Below are 26353 nucleotides of genomic sequence, written 5' to 3' on the forward strand. Positions count from 1 at the left end.
ATATCTTACCTTATGGTGTCCTGTGGCACCAGGGAGTTGTTGGCCTTCATGTTGCTAAGCTGGCAGCGATCCAACAACACCTCCACCAGCTTCGGACTCAGTTCTCCTCCCAGCCCAGGAGCTTCTGCTTCAGTCCGTGTTCCATATTTGGAGGTTTCCGGATTTTACTGTGCAGTGCAGACATCCCGCTAACTCCCGTAATTCTGCTTTGTGAAACAGGCCCCGGACGGGGAGTTTCTGAGGTCTTGTTTTTCGTGCAGTGCTCTAAACAATGCGTCGGCCGGCCGTCCCAGAAACAGAAAATGCCACAGAAAATCCCATCTTCAGCATCTCTGTTTATCTGGCGGTTCACGCAATCTGTCTGTCCACTTTCCAAATAGCACTGTGCCAAAAACATAAACATGAATCATACTTGAATCTCAGACAAATATAAATAAAATTCTCTGTGCTCCACCCTACAGTACATATCTCTCCCTCTCTGTTTCACTCTGCCCAGAGAGAATTGTCTTTTCAGGAACTGGGAGAAGCTTACGGGGTCATCCCGGAATTCGGCCATGTTGTGTAAGCAGAAGGCAGGCCAGACACTGGTTTTGAGTCACATAGACCAGCGAAGACAGACGTGAGAGTGGAGGTTGGCCTGAGGGTGGAATGCTGGTGTTCTTTTCACTTTTCCAGCAGATCGCAAAGGGGGGGTGGGCTTGTCCAAGTAAATTAACCTCTATTATGCTCCCATCCATGTTGTTTTTGGCCAACAGCATGGGAAAACTGCATGTCATGCTTACTGTGGTTCTGTCCACAAATGATTGATAGATTTTATATTTCTTATCACATGCTGACGGAAAACAGGTTTCACAAACTTGGCTACTTTTACCTGTAAGTCTGACAACACAGGGTGTGACCACACAGGAAGTGCTCACCCTCAAGACTCACAAATACACAATCTAGCACTGTGTCCAAGGTGTATTGCTGCCATTCACCCAGTGCATTCTGGGATAGGCTCCAGACCCCACCCTGTATGAATACACAGAATCCTGCATACGATTTTAAGTTAATTAGTAAAATTGTGTTGGGTACTAGGATTGCTGTCCTATTTTAAGATCTTGGTTTGAATCTTGTTGCATCATGCTTGATAGACCATTCTAGGACACATAAACGATCCTTAAGTATTTTAAAAGATCCTATTCCAGGATTTTGAAGGCTCCACAGGAGATCTTCACAGGGTTACATAAAAAAAAGAATCGTGCACTGTTTGTCAGGAAAACAACAATCCAAAATTTGTCTCTAACAGCCATTTACTAGTAGACTGTGTGTGTTTAACCCCAAATTCATCTTAGTTTCCTTAATTAATTCAACACATTGTGGAATAGAGGTACAAACTTAAATAATACATTTTTCACATACAGTATGAGAGAAGTTACAGCAACTCAACCACCCCTGTTCCCTCAGAACAGCATTGTCAGCCTCCTGTGACCCAAAGATTCCAATCTTCTTTTGGCAGTAACCATATCCCTGTACAGAGAAGAGATTGATGGAAGAAGTATTCAGGAGGGAGTATCTTTTATCAGCATAAATCCCACATGAAAAATAACGCCTATTTTTCTGAGGCCCTGCATTGAGCAAATGCCAACAATAATTTAAGTTTTTCAATTTTAATAGACTTGGCAATGCAAGAAAATGTTGCTCAAGGATATGAACGGATATGACCCACATTTGTGCTGAACTTGGCTCAGGATTGTAAAACATTTTGCTAAAATATGAAGATGCTTGCACTGGCTTGTTAGTTTCTTCAGTGTCTACAGTATACAGACATTTTTGTGACCTCAAGAGACTCTGTTTTTTTTTCATCATTGTGACACAGCAGTTATCTCTGTAAGAATTGAGGCAGTCTAAATCAAATCAAGAACCTCATTAAAATCAAGTTATGTTTGCTGGAGCTGGCTTTGATCAGTAAAAATTGGAAAAAGAAATTGAGTTTTCAATGCGAGTGTGTTTTGGTAAACCAGGATTTGCAGCTGTTTGTCATTTGGTTGTGAATAATCACAAGAAAAGTCAACACTTAAGACATTTGAAAGATCTTTTAGGATCCAAAATGAGATGTTTTAAGATCCTGAAAAGACATTTAAAGATCCTAAACAAGATCTGTATGGATAATATCAAGATCTTTAAAGGTCTAAAACAAATCCGTCAAGATCCTTAAAAGATCTTTCAAGACCTTAAGGGATTCTGTCAAGATCTTTAAGGATCCTATCAACATCTGTAAAAATCCTATCAAGATCCTAAAGGATTGCATCAAAATCTATAAAGACCCTATGAAGATCTGAGAACATCCTAACATGAACCTTAAGAATTCCACCCAGATCTTAAAAGATCCTGTTCAAGATCCTTAAGGGTTCCACCATGATCTTTAAAAACTCTAACAAGATCCTTAAGGATACTAAGACACTGAAGGATCTTGGCAAGATGGAAATTAATCTGGCATATTACTGCCCAAAGTGGGTTTTTTTTTTTTAAAACACACAACCAAGTTGTTCAGATGTCACAAATTCTATAGAATAAATAAATGGAGGTTTGAACTATATGTATTTGTCTTGAAAAGTGAACACCATTTATGTAACCAAGTCTTCATTTTTATTATCCTCATTTGCCACTAAAATGCTGGTTAGTAAAAATGCCTTTATTTTTTTTGCTATTTGGCGACCTCTGCTGCCCAAACAATTAATTACAGGATGAGAACAAATATGCAGTAGGAATGCAACTGAAACCGCTGAAATGCTGTTCTGTAGCTCAGCGGCCCTAAGACCTAAGCGAGTACAACATGCAGTTTTCTTACAAATTCTTGCACCATCATTCAGCGCTGATGTGAAACACTAACTACGCTCGAAGGGCACCTTCAGTCATCTGTTAGGACAACCTGACAATCTGGTGATGTGAAGGAATTCCTCTGACTATGGAAGCTAGTAGCTAGCTATTAGCCACAGTCACGAATCAGGAACGTGCCAATCTTCGCAGCCCACAAAACAGTGGCACTGCTGATTGGTGATGTTACTTATGCAAGAAACAAGGTTTCCTGCTTTCCGGCTTAAAATTTTTGTGATAAAAGTATTGATTATTTAAATTGCATGGGGTCTCAAGATCCCTGGTCAGTTTTGTTTTAAGTGTATGTCTGCACAATTATGTATATAAACACACATACACGAACACACAAACAATACCAGTCCAAACAATCAGCATAAGACTCTTTACTATGACAAATTTATACAATAAAAAAATGATCTGCAAACATGAATGACCACGTTTTGGCCCAACGACCATAATTTGGTCAAGGTTTCAAGTGTCCAGAAAAAAAGAAAAAAAGAAAAAAAACTTTTTTTTTTTTTTTTTGGTACAACATATCCCAGAGGCCTTTCCTCTGGCCTCTCAGTTGCTGTGCACGAGTGTGATGAAGAGGAAGAGGGAACAGAGGGAAATGGCTCCCGTCAGCACTGCTTTCACCAGGAGGGACGTCCAGCTGCCCAGCATGAACACGTGAACAAACAACCTGAAGAGCAGTGCCACGCACAGACAGACACACGCACAGACAGACACACAGACACACAGACAGACAGACACACACACGCACAGACAGACACACAGACAGACAGACAGACAGATACACGCACAGACACAGACACACAGACAGACACACGCACAGACAAACACACAGAAGGGAAGAATTAAGCTCATCACACACAATGCCTCATCACACCACTGAGTATGTAGGCTCAGTTCTCTGCAGCACTTCGCCAGAATGATGCAAAAGCTTTGGAAAAGGTACAAAAAAGGGCTTCTACACTGGATTCTGGTCTGGGGCGACATAGCTCAGGAGGTAAGAGCGGTTGTCTGGCAGTCAGAGGGTTGCCGGTTCGATCCCCACCCTGGGCATGTCAAAGTGTCCCTGAGCAAGACACCTAACCCCTAACTGCTCTGGTGAATGAGAGCCATCAATTGTAAAGCGCTTTGAATAAAAGCGCTATATAAATGCAGTCCATTTACCATTTGGTCTGAAATAAATAAATGGTACAAGAAAAGGGAAGATGCTTCTCTACAGGCAACAGTAAAAGAAGATTGCTGGGGAAGATTTTCAGGTTTTTATGGAAACATTTTTAAATTGGACCACCAAACTGAACTGCAAACTAAGATAGTACATATGAGAACACTACGGCCAGAGTGGACTCATGTACTCTGAAGAGCTGATTCTTTAAAATTATGAAATAAAGATGGGTGCCACAATAAATTAAATGAAATCAATGACATGCGTAATATTCTATTTGAAAAATGCATTATTGCAAATTTCTCTTCTTATAAAGCTGTGTCTCCACCTTATTGTACGGTGCCGATGCACGGACCCCCTATCGACGCCACATACGCCAGCTGGAATCATTTAACATCAAGTGCCTCATGCACATCCTAAAAGTCACCTGGCAGGACCGCATACCCCATACATCCATCCTCCAACGTACCCAGACAACCAGTGTGGAAGCAACTTTGCTACAGCGCCAACTCCGCTGGGTCGGGCACGTCCTTAGGATGCCTGAACATCGTCTCCCAAGACAGACCCTATATGGAGGCCAAAAGTGGAGGTACAAGGACCATCTTAGCGAGTCACTCAAGAACTGTGGAATAAAGCCAGTGGCCCTTGAAGCAACCTCCATGGACCGCCGAGCCTGGACCGCATCCGTGAACTCTGGAATCGGCCTCCTGGAATCAAAACGCGCGTCCCAGAGAGAAGCGCAACGACAGCGCAGACATCACCACGCCCAACAACCCCATGCATCACATCACCAGACCCAGCCCTCCCGTGCCCCAGCTGTGGCAGGACATGCGGGTCAAGGATCGGGCTTCACAGCCACCTCCAATGGCACCGCCGACAGCAGCGGTAGCCACAACACTCCACTAACCACACCCCCAAGGAAGTGACGTTATCTTCGGCAACGATGGACAGCCGCAAGCAAGCAAAGTATGGCCCCAGTTAGCTGTAGCCACCAGGCAGGAGAAATCGGCTGCAACTCAGGACAGTTTTAACTGTGACATCATAATGAGTGTCCAACAGACCTCGGCGGCAGCCAGGGGGTTTTGTCTCACAAAATAAAAGTTCAAACATAACAGAACAAGTAATTTGCAATGTGCAACTGTGGAATTAATCGTGGTGATTTCTACATCGTTTTATGCACCTATGATAGAGAGAACGAAAACACGCGAATCAACATTTGAACTAGGAAACCTAGAGAACTAAAAAGCAGGTCTTGTGTATTTATATTTTCATTTGCTGCAAAATAAACACACAAGGACTGTGATTGACACATTTCATATGAGCACAGGTATTTTTTTTTTTTACAAACGTATAAAAAAAATAATTTCTAACTTCTCTAGCGCTGACAGTCAGCTGTGAGTGACGAGGTGCTCTAAGTGTTCCTGAAGTCACTTCTTCGACTCTCGTCACTCATCATCCCAGGGGAATTTAAAAACGGCGCCCTGCATCTCCTTTTTAATAACGGCAGAGAACCTGGCGTCCTGTTCGGGACTGAAGTGGTTCCTCCAGTCTCCGGTGGTTCCTGTAGGAATCAGCGAAAGAGAATCACTGGCAGTCTTACACGGGGGAAACACAAGTGGAATGTTATTACATCCAGCACGCAATTAGAAATGAGTGTGCTGGTGTCCTGTGCCCACCTCCCTTCAATTAAAGGAATGCGAAGCCCTTCCTTTTACCTAACCTGTCTCATTACATTTACATTACATTACAGGCATTTAGCAGACGCTCTTATCCAGAGCGACTTACACAACTTTTACATAGCATTTTACATCGTATCCATTTATACAGCTGGATATATACTGAAGCAATGCAGGTTAAGTACCTTGCTCAAGGGTACAACGGCAGTGTCCTACCCGGGAATCGAACCTGCGACCTTTCGGTTACAAGCCCAGTTCCTTACCCACTGTGCTACACTCCGTCTCTCACCCCCATCTACAGCTGAACAAGCCTCGCACGCCCAGCTTATACATCACCGTGGCTCATCGGGCAGCTGGTCAGTCGAGTGGCACTGCCTCCGTCACTGTTTGTCCGTACCTTTCCTGAGGAAGGGAGACTTGCTGCTGTCCATGATGTCCTGTGGCACCAGGGAGTAGTTGGACATGGCGTTGGTCTTCATGTTGCTAAACTGGCAGTGACTGGCCACCTTCTCCAGGACCTCCGGGCTCAGCTCTCGACCCAGGAACCGCGCCATCTTAAGCAAGGCTCTCTTCAGGTCCTGGTGGGAAAATGGCGGTGTTCAGTCCTGTTCCAACATCATGGATTCTAAGTATGTCATTAATATTATTTCAAGTCAATATGATCCATGGTTATACTGCTAGTATATAATCAGTGTGACTGATTGTGTACTTTTTGTCCAAAAAGAAACAAAAAAACAAGCAAATTGATCTGTGAAAAGAAACAAATAAATGAAAGAAATGAAATGAACATGAATTACTAAACTGCATTTGCTCTTAGGTAAATTCAAAATGGTAGCGGCATAAGCTGCTTTGTATGTGACACAGACATACTGGCTGCTCTTACTTGTTTATTGTTGGTATGTGTGCTAGCTCTTAGTAAAACCGCCCAAAACAGTGTTGCCAACTTGTTCCCAGGGAAACTAGCTAATGCAAGAGCAAAAAGTCGCTAGAAGTCGCTAAACGATGTCACATGCTAATTTACATATTTATGATGTGTAATGATGTCATCGCCTACTAATTTGCATAAGAAAATGTTGTGCCCCCTGGTGGACAATCGGCTGTACTCTGCAGTCACTGACCAGCCACTGCCAGAAGAGCTGCAGAATGACAGCGAGCGCAGGAAAGACTGCTGACCCACCATGCAGTGCTGGCGACTGTTTTCCAAGGAAGCTTTCCAATGTCCCCTCAAACGTTGTGAGATTCGTCGTTAGGCTCTTTTTAAAAAAATGTAATCACCAAATGGGTCTGAAAAGTCACTGAATATAGCAATAAAGTTGGCAACAGTGCACAAATAAAGAGAGCTGAGGCGTTTTTTTGGTTTTTTTTGCGGTGCTCTTGCCATGAAAGCGGTTGCTCACCTGCACCATTTCTTCATATGTCACATAGAGGATTCTGTCTTCAATATCTGTGTTTCTCCAGCTTTTCACGTGATCTGTCCACTTTCCGAACAATACTTTGCAATACAAACGCAAACAGAGCAACTATATTAACCAGGAAAAAAACACCCGTTACCACAAATCGATGCACTTCTCCCCAACTCCCCCATACCTACTGCCCCCCTACCCAACCTTCCCCCCCTCCCCCACGCCAGCCAACACCCATTCTCTGCCCTCTGCTCCTCACCTTCCTCTTCCTACCTTACCCTGTCCAGACAGAAATTTGTCCAGGAACTCGTCGAAGGTTCCGGGATCGTCAAGGAAGCTGGCCATCTTGTGGAAGTGGAAGGAAGAGACGGCGATGTCTTTGGGGTTCCGGGTGACGTAGATCACCTGAAGGGGAGGGACAGACGGGATGAGGAGTGAGCAACAGTCTTTAAACCGAACGCCGCCTGTGGCATTCGGTCCGCCGGAGAGGCGGATTGGTCTCGGTTGTGCCGGCTGGTGGGGTGAGCACACGCACCTGGGCTGTGTTAGCTAATCAGACCTGGTGCTTAAAGCTGTGCTGCTCTCCACAGCTTTAAGCACCTTGTTTCTGACGGGGAACAGTGAACTGAAAAGTAGGAGGAGCTGGTCTGCTGGAAAGCAGTCCAGCTGCAGAGCGGGGAACTGAAATAGTTGTCGCTCTGTTTTACTTTCTTTTGTCTTTGTTATTTTAGTAAAACCAGAGTTTGGTAGCTATTTGCCAGAGCACAAACTATTTTTGCACACCAAGCCAATCCAAGTTTCCATCCTCACTGTGCATTACAGTACCTAACTAACTCTAATGAAATGAATATGCTATTGTGGCGAACCTATTGGATGGGACACCACTTTCTGAAATTTCCAGTATCCCATCCAGACCCAAACAAAACAATCCTGCCAAGTACAAAACTAGCACTGAAATCACATTTGCCTAATCAGAATAAAGACCCTTTTGAACGTAGAATTGCTGAACTTGTGCAAGGACATCGTCAACTTCATGATCGATCACGCAGAGATTTTTAAGTCAAAGAAATGTGCTCAAATCCTAACATGAAATTTCCATTAAGGTAGGCGTCAGTGAACCCGAGTTGTGCAATGCAACTTTAAAAAGTGTGTGACTAGTTTTTGGACCCCCCAGTGGTGTGGAGTGCCATAAAACGAAGAACGCGTAGTTGATATTGAGTCTACTGACAACAGTGTTCACTGGTGATTCTTTTTCGATAAGTTGGAGTATACGGCCTACTTTTCTCCCCCCAACCTCCCCCCCCCCCCCCCCCCCCCCCCCCCCCCCCCCCCCCCCCCCCCCCCCCCCCCCCCCCCCCCCCCCCCCCCCCCCCCCCCCCCCCCCCCCCCCCCCCCGCCCCCCACATGGCCCCTGTATGAATTTAGTTCTTCGTAAAGTAGAACCTGTAGTTCCAAAATTTAAGGCCGATAACAATTTATTGACAAAGCAAAAATAGTCTTCTTTACAGTATGAAGCCATACAGGGTAAAAGCAAGGCAGGTGGGTTACAACACAGTGCTTTACAGCCACCAAATTTATGTCCCTTTCCCAGAGCAAAAATATACTAGTGAGGTGGCAGGTAGACTATCATACAGCCCTCATGGTACTTCCTCATCTTGGCAGGTCTATGCCTAATCAATACTCATGCATCCTGAGGCTGATTAACCAGGTGGTCTGTTTGCCGTCTTTTTGTTCTGATAGACCATCAACCACCGGCCCGCACGCCCCTGCCCCCGCTTGAACAATTCCTGTCTCCAGCAAGTCTGTTCTGGATCCAGTCAACATCCAGGCATGCAGAGGCAGATCACAGCAGCCAGAAGCCCTCACTGCCCACAGACTGACACATAGCAAAATAACAGTAGGAGCTCCAGAGCACCCAAAGAGGTCCTACCTTGGCCTTGGAGGTATAGAAAGAGGGGGGCATGAGGTGGTAGGGCAAGTGGGAGACCATGGCTCGAGGAGGGGGCCGGTCACCCAGCACCAGTGCAGCCCGGGTCTCCTCCAGCCAGGGCACTCGATCCCAGTTTGGGATGGTCTGCACCGGAGTCAGGTCCCCCCCGTTCAGGATTGGGGGCAGAATCTCCTGCATCCATGTCGTGCCTGCGCAGAGAGACCGTTGTCATTGCCATGGAAACTCATTAATGTTTTTTATGTTTATCAAATGGTCACTATCACTATTGGTATTATGACAATGGGATATTTATTATAAGTGTGATAGCAATAATGATCATCATCATCACCATCATCTTTATCCATACAGCATCTTTCATGTAGTTCAACAGCCCAAAGTTCATACATTGAGGGAAAAAATCTAATTTATTATTATTATTATTATTATTATTATTATTAGTAGTAGTAGTAGTAGTAGTAGTAGTAGTCGTAGTAGTATTATCATCATTAAGAAATTCCTTTTTATGTTGTCATATTAAAACATTCACAACTTGAGTTTTGACTTTGTTTTTATTGGCAGGTTATGTTAAAAAATAATTCCTTACATTTGTCCCCCCCTCATCTACAGGGATGTCAATGAATGGATATGCCATAATTGAAACAAAACATTCAAAACATATTTGTTTTTACACACTACACAATTGAGTCCAGTGTTTTCACTTCCAGCATCTATGCTGAGAATATGTCTATGCTGTTGGTTACATTACATTACATTTATATAGCAGACGCTTTTATCCAAAGTGACATACAATAAGTGCATACCGAAGGTCACTGGAGCAACTACAAAACACAGGTCTAATAAGGTACAATACCCATTTTCTACAGTTATTCATAGCCATGAACACATTAAGTCCAGTTCACACAGTAAAGATTACCCTGACCTAACCTATACTCATAGTCAAACTAGGATGCATGACAAGCTACAACATCAAGATAATGATACAAGATACAATAAGGTACATGATGCCATTTTTGCCATATCCTGCAAATAAAAAGCATGAATTTGAAATGGTACAATAATGTTATGCCATAAAAAGGAATTATCTATGAACTTAAACATAACCTGCAAATAAAAACAGTCAAATTGAGTTATAAATGTTTTAATATGACAGCATGATGAACCATTTGGAGAAAAAAAGGTCTGTAAAGTGTTGCTTCTAAGCCATTGGTCCGTCCGAATCGGTGTCACTGTGACACCAGCTGCAAATAAATCGAGGTTGAACCACATTAGCCTGCTCCCACCCAGGCAAGCCCCAACGCATATGTTGCCTTGGTGACGTAAACGGCATCTAGTCAAACGTGCTTTGTGAAATATTTAGTGGGCTTGCTTTGGCAAGCCAACTCTTGATATCTTTCATATTTATTATCTGCACTTTCCGGCCAATTTTTCTAGCTCTAACTAGTCCTACAGTTTTTGCACTACATTCAAACTTTTTACACCAAAACGACCGACTAGTTCCAGACATTGCTGCTTGTATTCAGATTTTTGAAATATTCAAAACTTTTTAAAATATTCAACTTTTTTGTGGTCACTCCATACAGGGTCACTCATGGACATTTAGTGCGACGCTTTAGTAGGACGCATGCACAGGTGGTCACTCACTCATGGACCTTTAGTTGGACGCACTTCCAACGGCACATGATTTTCAAGTACATCTTTATCGTCTAACGTTACTTTAGCTAACCGTAACCCTAACATGTTAGCGTTTTGCCTACTTTAGTTAACCTAGTTACCGCGTACGGATGCTATCCTGCACGCATGAGTAGGAGCTACGGACACACAGGTACAACCCGCGTATGGATGCTATCCTGCACGCATGAGTAGGAGCTACAGACACACAGCTACGGATGCTATCCTGCACGCATGAGTAGACGCTAATGACACACAGCTACAATTACCGATACAGATGTATGGACACACGGACGCTACAACCACCGATACAGATGTATGGACACACGGACGCTGCAACCACCGATACAGATGTATGGACACACGGACGCTACAACCACCGATACAGATGTATGGACACATGGACGCTACAACCACCGATACAGATGTATGGACACATGGACGCTACAACCACCGATACAGATGTATGGACACACGGAGGACAACAAATAACATTACAGAGGTGAGTACATGCCATAGCTAGCTAGCTATATAGTTAGCCAAGTTTTACTCATGACACTTTTATGATATGACTAATCCCTGGAACATAATCGCTACTTGCTGATCCCCGGCTGTATATGTAACGCTGCGCTGCGCCGTGGGTCTGGACGGTTTCGTGCTTCTTCTGAGTTATGCCAGCCAGATCCCTCTGTTCTGCTACCTCAGGACGCCTGGCACCTCCCCCTCTTCGCACCTGCACTTCCAGAACACGTCTCCTGTCTGTTCTGGCCCCACGATGGTGGAATGACCTCCCCGTGGAGGTCAGAACAGCTGAGACACTGACCCATTACAAGCAACGACTGAAGACTCACCTCTTCAGGCTGCACCTCTCCCCATCCCTCCCTACCCCCCTGTAAATGACTGTAAGCTTAGGGTTGTAACTAGGCAGCTGTTTCGTAGGTGACTTAGGTGCATTAACTGTCTTAACTACTGCTTGTATTTTTTCCATAGACTGCGTTGTTGCCGTTCTCGTTGTGTTAGTGTTAATCAGTTTAACCTTCAAGGTCCAAGTTGAACTATGCGGTTGTTCCCTGCACTTGGACCGGTACTTCTCTCTAGGGTTTTCGTCATACTTGTTCCTAGTTATGGTTATACACTTTGTTGTACGTCGCTCTGGATAACAGCATCTGCCAAATGCCTGTAATGTAATGTAATGTAATGTAATTATGCGCCCTCATTGAAATGCATTGAGGCTTGAGGACAGTGCCAGTTGGAATTTGAAGCAAGCCCACACAATTCCTTCAGGAATTGTAACCTTTCTAGTTATCCGTTGCAGTGTTGCCAACTAATTTTCAGGGGAAGTTGCTACAGGCAGGTTGATTTGTTTCTAAAAGTTGATAAATGACATTGTGATGTCATTGTGTGATGACATCATTGCGTAATGACGTAAAACTGCGTCATTACATAGAATACACAATGACGACGTTACTCAAATTGACTGGCCATCTGAACATGAATTATTGAACAAAAACGTTACTGAAGGCTTAACCCTTTTCAGATTGTTAATGCTTGTGGAGGGAATTCTAAAAAAAATTTTTTAAATTGTGACTTCCTAACCAAACAATTGTAGCCTACTCTGAACTGAATGTGTTTAAATGATTTGACCAAAAAAAATTAAGTTTGTCTCGTCCAACGGATACTACTGCTGCTGCAGTCAGCCAACAATGATTGCTGCTGCTGCCTGTGCCTGGCTATTGAGCCGAGCCGTCACTACTGCTGACGTCACTCACAATGCACTTTTGCAACCAGGCAGACAGACCACGTGTTGTGACCATAGACCGTGTCTGAGTGTGACAGGAAAAATCGTTTTTGTCTCATTTAGAGGAAAAATGCGTGCATTTTATCGTTTGAGTCACTTTTCAAAAGTTGCTAAATTTGTTGCTAGGTGCTTCATGAAAAAAAAAAAAAAAAGTTGCCAGGGTAGTCTGAAAAGCTGCTAAATCTAGCAACAAAATTGCTAAGTTGGCATCACTAATCGGTTGTTGTTCTTGTTCTTGTTATGGAACTGACGGCGTTGACCCTATTATACTTGTGGATCGTTTTCCTTATTCAAAAATCCTTCCATTCCTCGTTCTCGCGCTCAATCGCTCCACACACATAGGCTTTCGAATGTTCTCCCGCAATGTAATCACAATGGGCGTTCCACACAAACATAAAACAAAACTGGTATCTGGGCTCACTTTAACAGATCATTTAACAAGGAAACATACAAAATTAGAGCATATATAGCCATTCAATCGTTGCAAAGGTGCACTGACAGTGCATCGATGTTACTTTTTACTTTAGAAGTCAGGCATAATTGTAAATTTGATTCTGTGCATTTGTGCCCAACACTTAACCGAAATCAATGGATATTAAAATATAGTTATTTATAGCTGAGACATTAACTTTTCAAACAAATCGAGGCTACAAAATCTATTGCATAGATCCGCATCACACTATTTAGTCTAACATTTAGTTAAAAGTTAAAACCACACTGTCCGGAATGTCAACATAGTGATTTGTAGCTCATATTCTTTCAAGCAATGAATTCGGCAGTTCTTAACGAGCCTACTCACCGGACTTCGGGTAAGTGACAGCGAAAACGTCATCGTCATGAACCTGAAATTCAGCGGCATACTTCAAACTCTCAGCAGAATGAGTCTCTTTCGGAAGCAGATACCCATTGAAGTGTACATATTTTTCATCCATGCCGAATAAGACTATTTGTTACGTTCCACGTCGTGTGTGTTTTCTTCCCCCTCTGTAATACTGCAGGAGAGCCATTCATCATTCCATTCGCTGTCCCCGCTGTCAATCATCATTAACCTGGTCCCGCCTCCACCAATCACATCCCTCCTCTGGAATATAAAAGCTACGTGGCTCCTGCAGCTCGTCGTCTCTCTGTTGTTGTGATCTCTGCTCGTTTTTGCTGTGTGGTTGTAGAGATTGGAGACCTGTGAGTGTGCGCGTAAACGTTTTTCCCTGCTTGTGTATGTGTGGTTGTCTGTGTGTGGTTAAGGCCCTGGGCAGGTAAGACGGAGGCCTCTATACATTGGTGCCACACGCAGGAAGAAAACTTGTATAGACACATTAGTAAAGGGGTGGTTGCCAACTATGTATTTTTGGTTTGTAAGAGTAGCTAGATAGTCTTATTTTTCTTATATAGTTAGATTATATTTTGTTCTAGCGCTGTTTGGTTTTGTTTATTTCATTACTTTGGCTACATCCATTTTACTTTATTTTTTTATATATATATGTTACGTACTCCCTCCTACCCCTAGACCCTAAGAGAGACGTAACAAATTGGGGGCTTGTCCGGGATCGCGCGTATTCCGTGTAAATAATCGTGTGTTTGCAGTGTACTTTGTTGCATCGGTGGGTTGTGTAGCTCTACGGTGGTGTATTGTTGGTGTATTGTGTGTGTATTTGCTGCTGTGCATAGTGAAGGAAATAAAAATGATTTATAGAATAGGCTCGACGCCGGCAAGAATTAACCTACAACTTGTGTGACAGTGTATTCCAGAGACAGTACACAGTGAAATGTCCAGAGTTAATTCAGCTTCACGGCTGACGTTTGATTTTCTGAGAATCAAAAAAGCTGTAAGGACAACCCTGTTTATCAAAACGGTGTATTTTTCCCGGAGAAAAGTGCGCTCCAGTGTTCGGGTACGAAGTCTTTTTGTCTAGTTTGACCGTCCTGGCTGTTGACCATCTATCCAGTCATCTTTTATTTAGCCGGCTTGAAGCGCGTTGGGAATCTTTTTTCATGTAATGCTAATTCAACTCTTAACAGATACCATTTTCCCACATTCCACAGTGAGTTTAATCAGAGTTTAATTAACATTGTTAGAGTTGAATAAACACTGGTCATTTTACTGCGTACGATGTGTATTTTACATACAACCTACATGCAGGCTACATCGATATGTAATAACAGGTATTTGGCAATAGGAAGGACTACAAGGTAGGTTACTACCGGGATACGGCTCAGTGAAAGGCTATAACAAACGGCTTGTTAGGTAAACTATTAGGTTAATCAAGGACAACATAAAATGGAACAGATGCCTATGTTAGCTTAATAAAACGTATAGGCTTATATATTTAACCTACCAGACTTTGGATAAGTGATTGCAAAGACATCCTCATCCTGAACTTCAAACGCCATAGCGTACTTGATACTTTCTTCAGAATGAGCTATGTTTGGCATCAGTAGTCCATGATTAAATAAAATACTTGCCAGACGTTGCCATAGTAAGCATTAATTGCTCCGGAATGGCAACCGCGTAACTAGTCCAGTGCGTGCAACGGTCCGGAATTGGGTACAACTGAGATGCGCTTGCTGTTTTAGGGGTGTTCATCAGATAAATCCGCGAGAAATGCGTATGGGAGGGGGAGGAAGAGAGGATTTCAAGAGAAAGTGCGCGCGCGCATTTAATCTCTGTGATGCTTCCAAGCTGTAGCCTAGTTGTGTGAACCAAATTAAACCCTTTACTGCTGCGTTCACAAATAGCAATTTTATATTAATTACCTTCGTACTAATGAAACATAAAACAAGACAAAGCACGGTGCATGGCTTTTCTACAAAAGAAGAGCTCTTAAAGGGAGAACTCACTTTCTTAAGTTTTCAATAGATAATTCAGATTTTGTGTTTGCTTTCAATCGGCCCGGACAGCTTGTGTGTGCGATGGAGGATATTCGATATATTTACGGAGGTTTCTGATGACCTGGCAGCTTCACAATGGATGGTATTAAGTCGGTCATGGGTTTGTCAAAAGCAAGAAGTTACACTTCAAATTACTCCTAAGCAATTTGTAAAGCGAGATCATGGCTCCAAAGCTTGTACTTCACAAGCTGCTTTTTTGGAGTTCAGTACTTTATACGTATTTTACTTCAATCTATAAAAGTTTTCATTTATGTTTTTCAGCGTTAAAATTGTATAACGACATCAATTAAACCAACTGAACAGAGTGTTGAATTAAAACATGTAATTTATAACCATCTCAGCGGTTGCAGTGTCGCCACAGAGAAGCACACCTCAGTGTTCTACCGGTTTATGAATACATTGTCAAGTTCAAGTCAGTCCAGGATTTCCCCTGGTTCTAGAGGGTTAAATGACTGCGGGTTATTTTTGTGAGTATATGTCGAAACATGATGACGTTTATTCTTTATTCAGTTCTAGTCGAATTGCCTCTTTCTCTTTCTTTTTTTGTTTGTTTTGTCGCCACAAGAGCGACATAAAGAGCCGCACCTAGAGGCGGGCTCGTGCTGGATAAGAGCATTTCGCTAACGGCCTAAATGGGCTAAATCCCAACGGAAATAGGAGAGGGAAACCGTTGCATTCCACGCATAGCCTACAGATCAGAGACTACAGACTACAAATCCCTCTCCATTCTCTTGTTAAAACAGCTGTAACTCTTTTTAAATTTATTTGTAAAGGTACTCGACACAAGTAACAACCTCTAAAGGACAATAAATCACAATAAGGCAAGACACCATATGAAGTTAGGTAAAGATTCCTGAATATGCCATGGGTTTGAATGCAGCTCAGCGCAGTTTTAATCGTTATAACATACCGAGTGACCCACGTAGGCTACATTGGTTGGGGAAGAAGGGTTGCAGGTTGTTTTTTTCTAAATAAAAGTTCAATAGAACCTGATGAGGAAAACCTTATCGCTGTTTCCTCGGTGGATTCGGTCGGGCCTAGCGAATTCCATATATGTTCCATGCATGCCACACGTGCACTTCTCCTGCAGAGAAACATTCCCCAGAAATTACCTCTCATCCATAATTAACATAAAGACACTTTCTTTTCTTGCAGCCTTGGCATTTCGGTTGGCTAGCAACACTAAGATACTGAGCTGTTAGTCCACAGCATGAGAGAGGGAAAGGGGGAAAGAGGGGCACATCTCCTGTTCATCAAAACTGTCCTGAATCGTAACAGAGTATCTCAAAGCACATGTCATTATCTCATGCTTGAGATTTAATCATTTTAACAAAGAGCACCTTCTCTTCTCAGAAGATATGGGAGTTAGTCATTACATGTGAAAACTGTTAAAAGAATACATTTCTAATCACTTATATGTTAGAGTATATAATGTAAAACAATGATTAAACAACACATTCTTCTACAGACCTGTAAGAAGTCTGTCTCTGATGCCAATATGTCTGCTGGCCACACATTCCCTTGATCTTATCATTATCACAATACAGTTGGTACAATGGTAGAATAGCGACCAGGAGTGAGAGATTGGGAACCATTCAAGTCAACAGACGTGCTAATTCAATCACAACAGGACGGCCAATACACTATGGCCTAATTGATAGGTTTTACAAGGACCGACTACATCCGTCTTGGTATGTATATTCAACACTACTGATCAAAGATTTGAAAACAAATAAGAAGCAGCCTCTGGAAAGGTTCGTGGTTCAGTCTGACTCTGCTGAATCCAAGGTGTCATTCGTGCGCTTTGTCACTGCCGGTATTGGAAATAACTTTGTACTTTTTCATCACGTTCGAGAGACGTCCTTTTTTCCTTACAGATCAAACAAGTACTTTATGATGCACAGCTGTCAATGTAATTGTGGTGATTTCTATATTCTTACTTGCACCTGTGATTGTGGGAGCAAAAACGTGTGGGTGAACCTACACTAATACTGAGGGAAACTGACTGAAGTAAAAATCCCAAACCAGAACCTAACCTAATCGCCAGTCCAGCATGCGGGTTTGTCTGTATCTTTCCCCAGGCAGGGAGACTTGCTGCTGTCCATGGGCGGACACGGTGGCATAGTGGTTAGCACTGTCGCCTCACAGCAAGAAGCTCGTGGGTTCGAATCTCGGCTTGGGGCGTGGAGGTTGCATGTTCTTCCCGTGTTCGCGTGGGTTTACTCCGGGTACTCCGGTTTCCTCCCACACTCAAAGACATGCATGTTGGGTGCGCTCCTGCAGGTGCCCTTGACCAAGGCACTGGCCTCAGAACTGGAGTTGCTCCCTGGGTGCAGCACAGAGAGGCAGCTGCCCACTGCTCCTAAGTAAAACTAGTATGGGTCAAATGCAGAGGATGAATTACCCCACGGGGTTCAATAAGGTATATCTTACCTTATCTTACGTATATCTTACCTTACCTTATATATACCTAATTTTACTGTGAGGCTACAGTACCACGCTGTTTTAATTGATGTACGGTCTGTACATTGAAGTTCTACTGAAATATAATCTAAAAATCTGTCTGGGGGGGGGGGATTTTCAATTTTAATAGACTTGGCAAAGCAAGAAAATGTTGCTCAAGAATATGAACGGATATGAACCACGTTTGTGCTGAACTTGGCTCAGGATTGTAAAACATTTTGCTAAAACATGAAGATGCTTGCACTGACTTGTTAGTTTCTTCAGTCTCTACAGTATACAGACATTTTGTTGATCTCATGTGACCTCAAGAGGCTCAGTTTTTTTTCATCATTGTGACACAGCAGTTATCTCTGTAAGAATTGCAGCAGTCTAAATCAAATCAAGAACCTCATTAAATCAAGTTATGTTTGCTGGAGCTGGCTTTGATCCGTACAAATTGGAAAAAGAAATGGAGTTTTCAATGCAAGTGTGTTTTGGTAAGCCAGGATTTGCAGCTGTCTTTTATGTCCCAAGGAGAGTGAGTTTTTGTGCCTCGGCCTAGAGTGAGAGACAAGGGAGTAGTCTCTCACTTAGGTTTTTGTGAGTTTGTGCTGAGGCAGGCTGAGTTTTTGGCCCTCAGTCCAGGGGACGAAGGTTGTACCGTACCTGGAGTATTAGGTGAGTGGGCTATTATAGCCGCTTTTCCTAAGAAGCTTACTCGTGTCCGACGTGAATCACGTCATTGTGTTTTCGATACTGTTTTGGGCCATTATTGTTGTTTGACATTTTTCGGAGTCTTTATTGTTTCGTGTTCATATTGTTCTTGATCCTGATATTGATATTTCCTGTAAGCCAACTAAGTTGACCTCACCATATGCTTTATGTTGGGTCAAAAAGGAGGGACTGTTGGGAAACAGACAGTTTTGTGTATTCTGCGTTTGGGAAGTTTCCGCTGGGCCCCAGGGGGGAAGGGGGCGAGCCCCCCATTGTATTTCAATTTCAATGAGAATGGTACCTGTTTGAATAGGTAGGATGGGTTTGAATTTGAATGGCCCAATCGGAAGGAAGCACAGCCTCTATCACCAATCAGAGGCAGTGATCCCTTTCAACAATAGAATTCCACAATATGCAAATACCAGTCTACTGTAAACTGTATAAATCTAATCACCCACCAATACTATTTTGAACTTTCTTGCTGAGTTGTTCCCGTAACCGGCTGTGTAATAAATCTTCCTGTTTTTACAACAAACTTTTGATCTGCTTCTTCCTGGGCTAACGGTCATTTTACCTGTTTTTGGTATCTTGAGTAACCTACAACATCCTAACATGAACCTTAAGAATTCCACCCAGATCTTAAAAGATCCTGTTCAAGATCCTTAAGGGTTCCACCATGATCTTTAAAAACTCTAACAAGATCCTTAAGGATACTACTAAGACACTGAAGGATCTTGGCAAGATGGAAATTAATCTGGCATATTACTGCCCAAAGTGCAGTTTTTTTTTAAACACACAACCAGATGTCACAAATTCTATAAAATAAATAAATGGAGGTTTGAACTATATGTGTTTGTCTTGAAAAGTGAACACCATTTATGTAACCAAGTCTTCATTTTTATCATCCTCATTTGCCACTAAAATGCTGGTTAGTAAAAATGCCTTTATTCTTTTTGCTATTTGGCGACCTCTGCTGCCCAAACAATTAATTACAGGATGAGAACAACTATGCAGTAGGAATGCAACTGAAACCGCTGAAATGCTGTTCTGTAGCTCGGTGGCCCTAAGGCCTAAGCGAGTACAACATGCAGTTTTCTTACAAATTCTTGCACCATCGTTCAGCGCTGACGTGAAACACTAACTACACTCGAAGGGCACCTTCAATCATCTGTTAGGACAACCTGACAATCTGGTGATGTGAAGGAATTCCTTCTGAAAATCTCTGAAGATCAGGAACATGCCAATCTTGGCATCCCACAAAACGGTGGCACTGCTGATTGTGCAAGAAACAAGGTTTCCTGCTTTCCAACTTTAATTTTTTGTGAAAAGTATTGATTATTTAAATTGCATGGGGTCTCAAGATCCCTGGTCAGTTTTGTTTTAAGTGTGTGTGTGTGCACAATTATGTATATAAACACACATACACGGACACACAAGCAATACCAATCCAAACAATCAGCATAAGACTCTTTACTATGACAAATTTATACAATAAAAAAAATGATCTGCAAACATGAATGACCACGTTTTGGCCCAACGACCATAATTTGGTCAAGGTTTCAAGTGTCCAGAAAAAAAGAAAAAAAACTTTTTTTTTTTTTTTTTTTTGGTACAACATATCCCAGAGGCCTTTCCTCTGGCCTCTCAGTTGCTGTGCACGAGTGTGATGAAGAGGAAGAGGGAACAGAGGGAAATGGCTCCCGTCAGCACCGCTTTCACCAGGAGGGACGTCCAGCTGCCCAGCATGAACACGTGAACAAACAACCTGAAGAGCAGTGCCACGCACAGACAGACACACAGATGGACAGACAGACACACAGAAGGGAAGAATTAAGCTCATCACACACAATGCCTCATCACACCACTGAGTATGTAGGCTCAGTTCTCTGCAGCACTTCACAAGAATGATGCAAAAGCTTTGGAAAAGGTACAAAAAAGGGCTTCTACCTTCTTCCTGGTCTGAAATAAATAAATGGTACAAGAAAAGGGAAGATACTTCTCTACAGGCAACAGCAAAAGAAGATTGTTGGGGAAGATTTTCAGGTTTTTAATGAAACATTTTTAAATTGGACGACCAAACTGAACTGCAAATTAAGATAGTACATATGAGAACACTATGGCCAGAGTGGACTCATGTACTCTGAAGAGCTGATTATTTAAAATCATGAAATAAGAAGGGGTGCCACAATAAATGAATAAATAATGAAATCAATGACATGCGTAATATTCTATTTGAAAAATGCATTATTGCAAATTTCTCTTCTTATAAAGCAAATGTGAATAAAGCATTCACATTTGACCTCCACTAAACTAAAGCATTCACATTTGACCTCCACTAAACTAAAGCATTCACATTTGACCTCCACTGAACTAAAGCATTCACATTTGACCTCTACTAAAATAAAGCATTCACTTTGACCTCTACTTAAATAAAGCATACACATTTGACTTCTACTTGAATAAAGCATTCCCATTTGACCTCCACTAAAATAAAGCATTCACATTTGACCTCCACTAAAATAAAGCACTCACATTTGACCTCCACTAAAATAAAGCATTCACATTTGACCTCTACTTGAATAAAGCATTCACATTTGACCTCCACTAAAATAAAGCATTCACATTTGACCTTCACTAAAATAGAGCATTCACATTTGACCTCCACTAAAATAAAGCATTCACATTTGACCTCCACTGAACTAAAGCATTCACATTTGACCTCCACTAAAATAGAGCATTCACATTTGACCTCCACTGAACTAAAGCATTGACTCTGACAGCGTTCTCGCAGGCAGGCTGTGTGTGAGAAGGCTCTGCGGCGGCGCAGCGGTACGGCGGTACTCACTCCATCAGAAAGGCCTTGTACACGCAGAGCCCCAGCAGCACCGTCACGGGCAGGCGGAAGCTCTTCGGCAGGTCGTAGCGCGTGAACATCCACACCACCGCTGCCATGGCGATGTAGTGCACCTGCAGGGGACACGCGCAACCTTCAGGTGCCTACCGCCGTCATCGCCAGTCCCGTCACCTTCCCTGCATTCCCTCACTCCCACAGCACGCCCTTATCATTACATTACATTACATTACAGGCATTTATCAGACGCTCTTATCCAGAGCGACGTACAACAAGTGCATTAGTTCAAGGTGCAGAGGTGCAAAAGAAACACACTAGAGTGAAGATCGTAGTGCCAGAAGTGACCACATAGATCAGGACTCCACCCCTGTAGGGTAACCTGGTCAGCAAACAAACAAACAAACATTCCTGCCAATACAAACTAGCACTGAAATCACATTTGCCTAATTAGAATCAGACAAAAACAATCCTGCCAAATAAAAACTAACGTGATCGCATTAGCCTAACTAGGTACATTGAGCTAAACTATAGGCCTGGGAGGGGTGGGGAGAGGTGCAGCCTGAAGAGATGAGTCTTTAGTCTGCGTTTGAAGGTAGTCAGATTCTCTGCTGTTCTGACCGCCACGGGGAGGTCATTCCACCAGCGAGGGGCCAGGACAGACAGCAGACGCGAGCGGGAAGTACAGACCCGAAGAGGGGGAAGTGCCAAGCGTCCAGAGGTGGCAGAACGGAGAGGTCTGGCTGGTGTGTAGGGTCTGATGATCCTCTGGATGTATCCTGGTGCTGACCCCTTAGCTGCCCGGTATGCAAGCACCAAAGTCTTAAATTTGATGCGAGCCATAACAGGCAGCCAGTGGAGGTCAGTAAGCAGGGGGGTGACATGGGAATGTCTGGGGAGGTTGTAGACCAGACGCGCTGCAGCATTCTGGATGAGCTGCAGGGGTCTGATGGCGGATGCTGGCAGACCAGCCAGTAGCGAGTTGCAGTAGTCCAGGCGGGACAGGACCATCGCTTGAACCAGGAGCTGGGTTGCGTAGGTGGTGATTTATGTTTATGTTATCATTTATGTTATTAAAGAAGCGGCAGTTCAGTGCCGTGTGCCATACTGTATTTTATGATGTGTGCTGTAACCTAGAGACAGAAATGATTTCAATCTCCATGGAACTCACCCGGATAAATAAAGAATAATTAAATAAAATGTGAACGATCGCTACTGAATGCGAAGTCCTGCACAGCAACAGGAGTGTACGATCAGGTCCCCTGGCTGGAGACTATAGCTTTAGGTCAGCAGGCTAACTGTGCATGTCTAATGCGTATGTAGCTGGCAGGGACAGCAGTTCAAATTCACTGCAGACCCCACCCCCCCCCCCCATCATATTAACAGATTAACTTATCCACAGCGATTACAGAGCATGGCAGCACAAAGGCAGCACTGTACCTGGGATTCGAACCAGCAATCCCTTCAGTTACCACAGCAGTCCCCCCCCCCCCCCCCCCAGCCATTATAATACATTTGCCTCCCTCTTCTTCAGGAGGCTGAGCGGAGGAAGGCTTACCAGGCTGATGTTGGAGTCGAAGCTCATCTGAATGTACTTCCAGTCGAACTCGATTCCCCGCGCCCCGACCCACAGCGGGATGCACCTGTCAGTCAGAGGAGAAAACATGGGCACCGTTGGGCCATTCCTAAAATAAAGCACGCTCATAACACCTCCCTTAAGACAGGAGCGAAAGAGCCCAGCGGGAGAGATTAACCGTGAAAGACTGCATACGAATAGCAAAAGCCCTCCGAGCAACATGGGAAGCTGAATAACTGCTTAGCGTGTGTATGCGCGCGCGCACACACACACACACAGGACTCCTGAAACCTCTACCCAGCAGTTCAGTGGCCATTTTACCACATCAGTACAGGGCAGCACGTCTAAAACGTGATGACTGATGCAATTAAACATTCTGTGAAATGTAAAATTATATTATCCATAATATTACCAACAACCCTATAAAGTTTAAGCTTATATCATCTGAAATATTGGGGGGGGGGGATACCTTGACATGACCAGCTCCGCCGTGGCCCAGCCCATGGCCGCCACCATTATCTTGTATTCCCCCTTCCCAGCATTCCTGGACATGACCAGATGGAGGCCCAGCAGGTCCGCCAGGTCCACAGTAGCCTTCATAAACTCCTGTTGGGGGGGCGGGGGGGATGACCACACTCACGATTTACTAACTCATCCTCTGACCATCGAGACAAACCGAGCTGTTGCATCTCAAACAATGACAAGATAAAAGACGCTTCAGTTACATGTCCTGTTATGAAAATGTATACGCAATTACAAGAAGGCAACATACCATATTTACAGGTAAAAAAGGAAACACTTTTAACAATAGGTGACATTAATTGACATTAAATAATGTAGTTAACTACTAACGACTGAAAAGATAATCTGTACAGCTTTGTTCATGTATTTGCACATCATTAATTCATGTTAACGACTAGTTAATGCCAGTTCGTGTGACATCACTGTGTGTTACCGATAAAAATAGAGCTGAAGTACACCGGTCTTTAAAATTTCTGAATATGAGTGAGTTGCTTACCCCAACAAAGTCATACACACCAGCCCCACCTTCCCATGTTGGGAAAAACGTGGCAAGAAACAGCATCTGAAATGGGGAGTAAAATTAGCCTGGCTAACACAGAGAGTGGAACACGGAACAGAGCATTCAACGCTACACCCTGCTTAGGTTTAACAAGACAAAAAAAAAAACTGAGGAGAAAGGACAGCAGGAGACTGATACAAAGAAATGTTAAAGAAAGAGTACCAGTTACCTGTTGTGCAATGTAATTAACCCAGACATGTTAGGTGACTAGAACAGGCTGACATGAAAGAGAACTAAAAGAGGAGAGACAGTGGACACTCCACCAATAAGAAAGGTTCATATACCCTAGCCTTGTATATATATATACACTAATGATTTCTTCAGCTGGTCCGATTTATTCAGACAGGTATGTCCCTCTTAAAGGTATTTGAAGTACATAGATACTGTGCACACTATGAACAGTACACACACAATAAAATACGGGTGGGGTACGGTACCTTACAGAGCTGCACAAAAAGATACGTAGCCCCAGCTTGTACACATCTCCAAAATGCATTGTACTCCGATCTACCGAGAAATTGGCACCACATCACACAAGGCAAACAAATTCATTGACATGAATTACTACAACATACTTCCTGACTTTAAACTAAAGACGGTACTGTTTCCCTGTTCCTGGTCAATATTGTTTGTCTTTGTAACACAGAGTGACGACGAGATGTAAATCGAAACATACACAATTGGATAAATTGGGATGGCAGGTATGCCATCCCGCCAAGTTACGCCTTGGCGGGGGCATGCCCCCATACCTATACAGCACCGAGAGTTTGGCACTTTTCAGGGTTCCCCACAGAAATAACCACAACAGCCACAGACACTCAGCCCTTAAAAACATTAAATTCTGTACATTCTGACCCCATTTCAACAGATTACAGTTTACTGACGCCTGAATCGTCCTCAAAGTTAAAAAAAAAAAAAATCTATTGGGAACTTGCGAGCTTTTTACACATAAGGTAATCTGAGTTAGCTCGCTAGAAGTTAGCCTAACTAGCTTTGGCCAACACCTGTCATCACAAATAGATCCAGTTAGAGGATTTAGCACTGATCCCACTCAGACCTGCACATGACTAACAACTACCAAACATGAAATTAACTCGCTAAATTCCTTAACATTACAGAGCCGTTCCTGATCAAAAAAGATAAAGATAGTTGGTTGCATAAAACGGACAGGTTATCAACGAACAAGACAGGTGGTCAACGAACGATTGCCAGCATTATCTCAATACTCACAGTCCACTGCATTTGTAGGTGATGAAGTACGGGAAATACGCCAAAGCGAAACAATTTCCGAAATGAAAAAGCGTCATTTTCTTCAGTTATCCGGGAACAAAAACACTCACGATCCTGATGAATAAAATCACAAACAGCATGTCTTTCGCAGTCCAATTTTCTCAACCAAGTAAATGTGCAATCTAGCATAAAACCACGGCTAACCAAAAAAGAGACCATGTGATTAGCTTACTAGCGACTGTAGTCTAACCAACATGTATGAACGCTCATTATGGCAAAATAATAACACGCCAAGATACAACTAAATAACTACCCATCAGATAGATATTTGTTGGTAAACATCGACTAAAGTAAGGTAGCGTTGGATCGTAACTGTGGCTAATAGCTAGCTACTAGCTTCCATAGTCAGAGGAAGGGACATGGAAACGGAATGACAGCTAACACTAGCCTAGCTAGCCACCACTCATCACGCTACAAAACGTTTATAGAAATATATTCACTTTACACATGCATTCAAATGTATCATTATGTTTTAACTGCAGTAAGTTTTCAAATATTACTGTATTACGGTAAAACATAGCACAATTTACCCACGAATTTGGAAACTTACTCGACTAATCCGCGTTTTGTACCCTGGAAAAGGACCTGAGTCCTACGTTCTAATCCCTCCGACCAAATTTTACGGGCACAAGATAACGAAAGTTCCGTCTGCATGAGGGAAAAAACGTCAAATGATCTCATGTCGCAGACAGCCTGCATTTTGGTCGTGTGTGTTTTTAAATTACTTCAAGAAAACATTCATCAACAATTCCTCTGGTGGAATTGTTGTGTAGATCTGAACGCAATGAAGGACTACACAGAAAAGAACGTGAGCAAATCGAAATGCAACACCCTTGCATTCAGATAAAGCAGAACACTGGTCAGCATACGCCATCTTGGTGTTTGTGTATCAGGTTTTGTAGTGGAGGGGACAGTATAAATTTTAAAGAAAAATTACACAAAATCACATGGCAGACAACGGATAAAAAGGCCTCAGAAATAAATGTATTT

At 43.0% G+C, this 26353-nt stretch overlaps 2 protein-coding genes across 6 annotated transcripts; both read right to left on the reverse strand.

The window, feature by feature from the left end:
• Positions 1–3410: 3410 nt before the first annotated feature.
• LOC118228002 (sulfotransferase 2B1-like) lies at positions 3411–14968 on the reverse strand. 4 transcript variants are annotated; one of them, XM_035419189.1, is made up of 7 exons: positions 13326–13657; positions 9040–9248; positions 7388–7514; positions 7104–7198; positions 6104–6284; positions 5402–5591; positions 3411–3538 (listed from the first exon to the last, which is right to left on the reverse strand). In XM_035419189.1, exons 1-6 carry the CDS (start codon positions 13456–13458, stop codon positions 5476–5478), a joined length of 861 nt encoding a protein of 286 aa, XP_035275080.1. In that variant the 5' UTR covers positions 13459–13657; the 3' UTR covers positions 3411–3538; positions 5402–5475. The 4 variants fall into 4 exon arrangements, with proteins under 4 accessions (XP_035275080.1, XP_035275071.1, XP_035275064.1 ...); XM_035419180.1 differs by lacking the exons at positions 3411–3538; positions 5402–5591 and adding an exon at positions 14860–14968 and having other exon boundaries at positions 6261–6959; positions 13326–13368; XM_035419173.1 differs by lacking the exons at positions 3411–3538; positions 5402–5591; positions 13326–13657 and adding an exon at positions 14860–14968 and having other exon boundaries at positions 6261–6959.
• A 5054-nt stretch (positions 14969–20022) lies between these two features.
• tmem147 (transmembrane protein 147) lies at positions 20023–26043 on the reverse strand. 2 transcript variants are annotated; one of them, XM_035419203.1, is made up of 8 exons: positions 25914–26043; positions 25304–25417; positions 24511–24580; positions 24011–24076; positions 23462–23598; positions 22975–23059; positions 21414–21535; positions 20023–20333 (listed from the first exon to the last, which is right to left on the reverse strand). In XM_035419203.1, the coding sequence occupies exons 2-8, from the start codon at positions 25378–25380 to the stop codon at positions 20213–20215; spliced, it is 678 nt and encodes a 225-aa protein (XP_035275094.1). In that variant the 5' UTR covers positions 25381–25417; positions 25914–26043; the 3' UTR covers positions 20023–20212. The 2 variants fall into 2 exon arrangements, with proteins under 2 accessions (XP_035275094.1, XP_035275104.1); XM_035419213.1 differs by lacking the exon at positions 25914–26043 and adding an exon at positions 25536–25833.
• Positions 26044–26353: the final 310 nt, after the last annotated feature.

The sequence above is a fragment of the Anguilla anguilla genome, chromosome 1 (assembly GCF_013347855.1).
Source record: "Anguilla anguilla isolate fAngAng1 chromosome 1, fAngAng1.pri, whole genome shotgun sequence".
Classification (NCBI taxonomy): Eukaryota; Metazoa; Chordata; class Actinopteri; order Anguilliformes; family Anguillidae; genus Anguilla; species Anguilla anguilla.

Bases quoted from the DNA above. Each gene is read 5' to 3' on its own strand.
- LOC118228002 (XM_035419189.1), bottom strand. From the start codon at position 13,458: ATGGATGAAAAATATGTACACTTCAATGGGTATCTGCTTCCGAAAGAG. The intron at 7,515-9,039 runs GTAGGACCTCTT...CCTCCCCTTCAG, and splicing joins TCTATACCTCCAAGGCCAAG to GTGATCTACGTCACCCGGAA. The intron at 6,285-7,103 runs GTGAGCAACCGC...TTTTCCCACCAG, and splicing joins CATATGAAGAAATGGTGCAG to GACCTGAAGAGAGCCTTGCT.
- tmem147 (XM_035419203.1), bottom strand. From the start codon at position 25,380: ATGACGCTTTTTCATTTCGGAAATTGTTTCGCTTTGGCGTATTTCCCG. The intron at 23,599-24,010 runs GTAAGCAACTCA...CCCCCCCAACAG, and splicing joins GTGTGTATGACTTTGTTGGG to GAGTTTATGAAGGCTACTGT. The intron at 21,536-22,974 runs GTAAGCCTTCCT...TGTCCCCTGCAG, and splicing joins TCGACTCCAACATCAGCCTG to GTGCACTACATCGCCATGGC.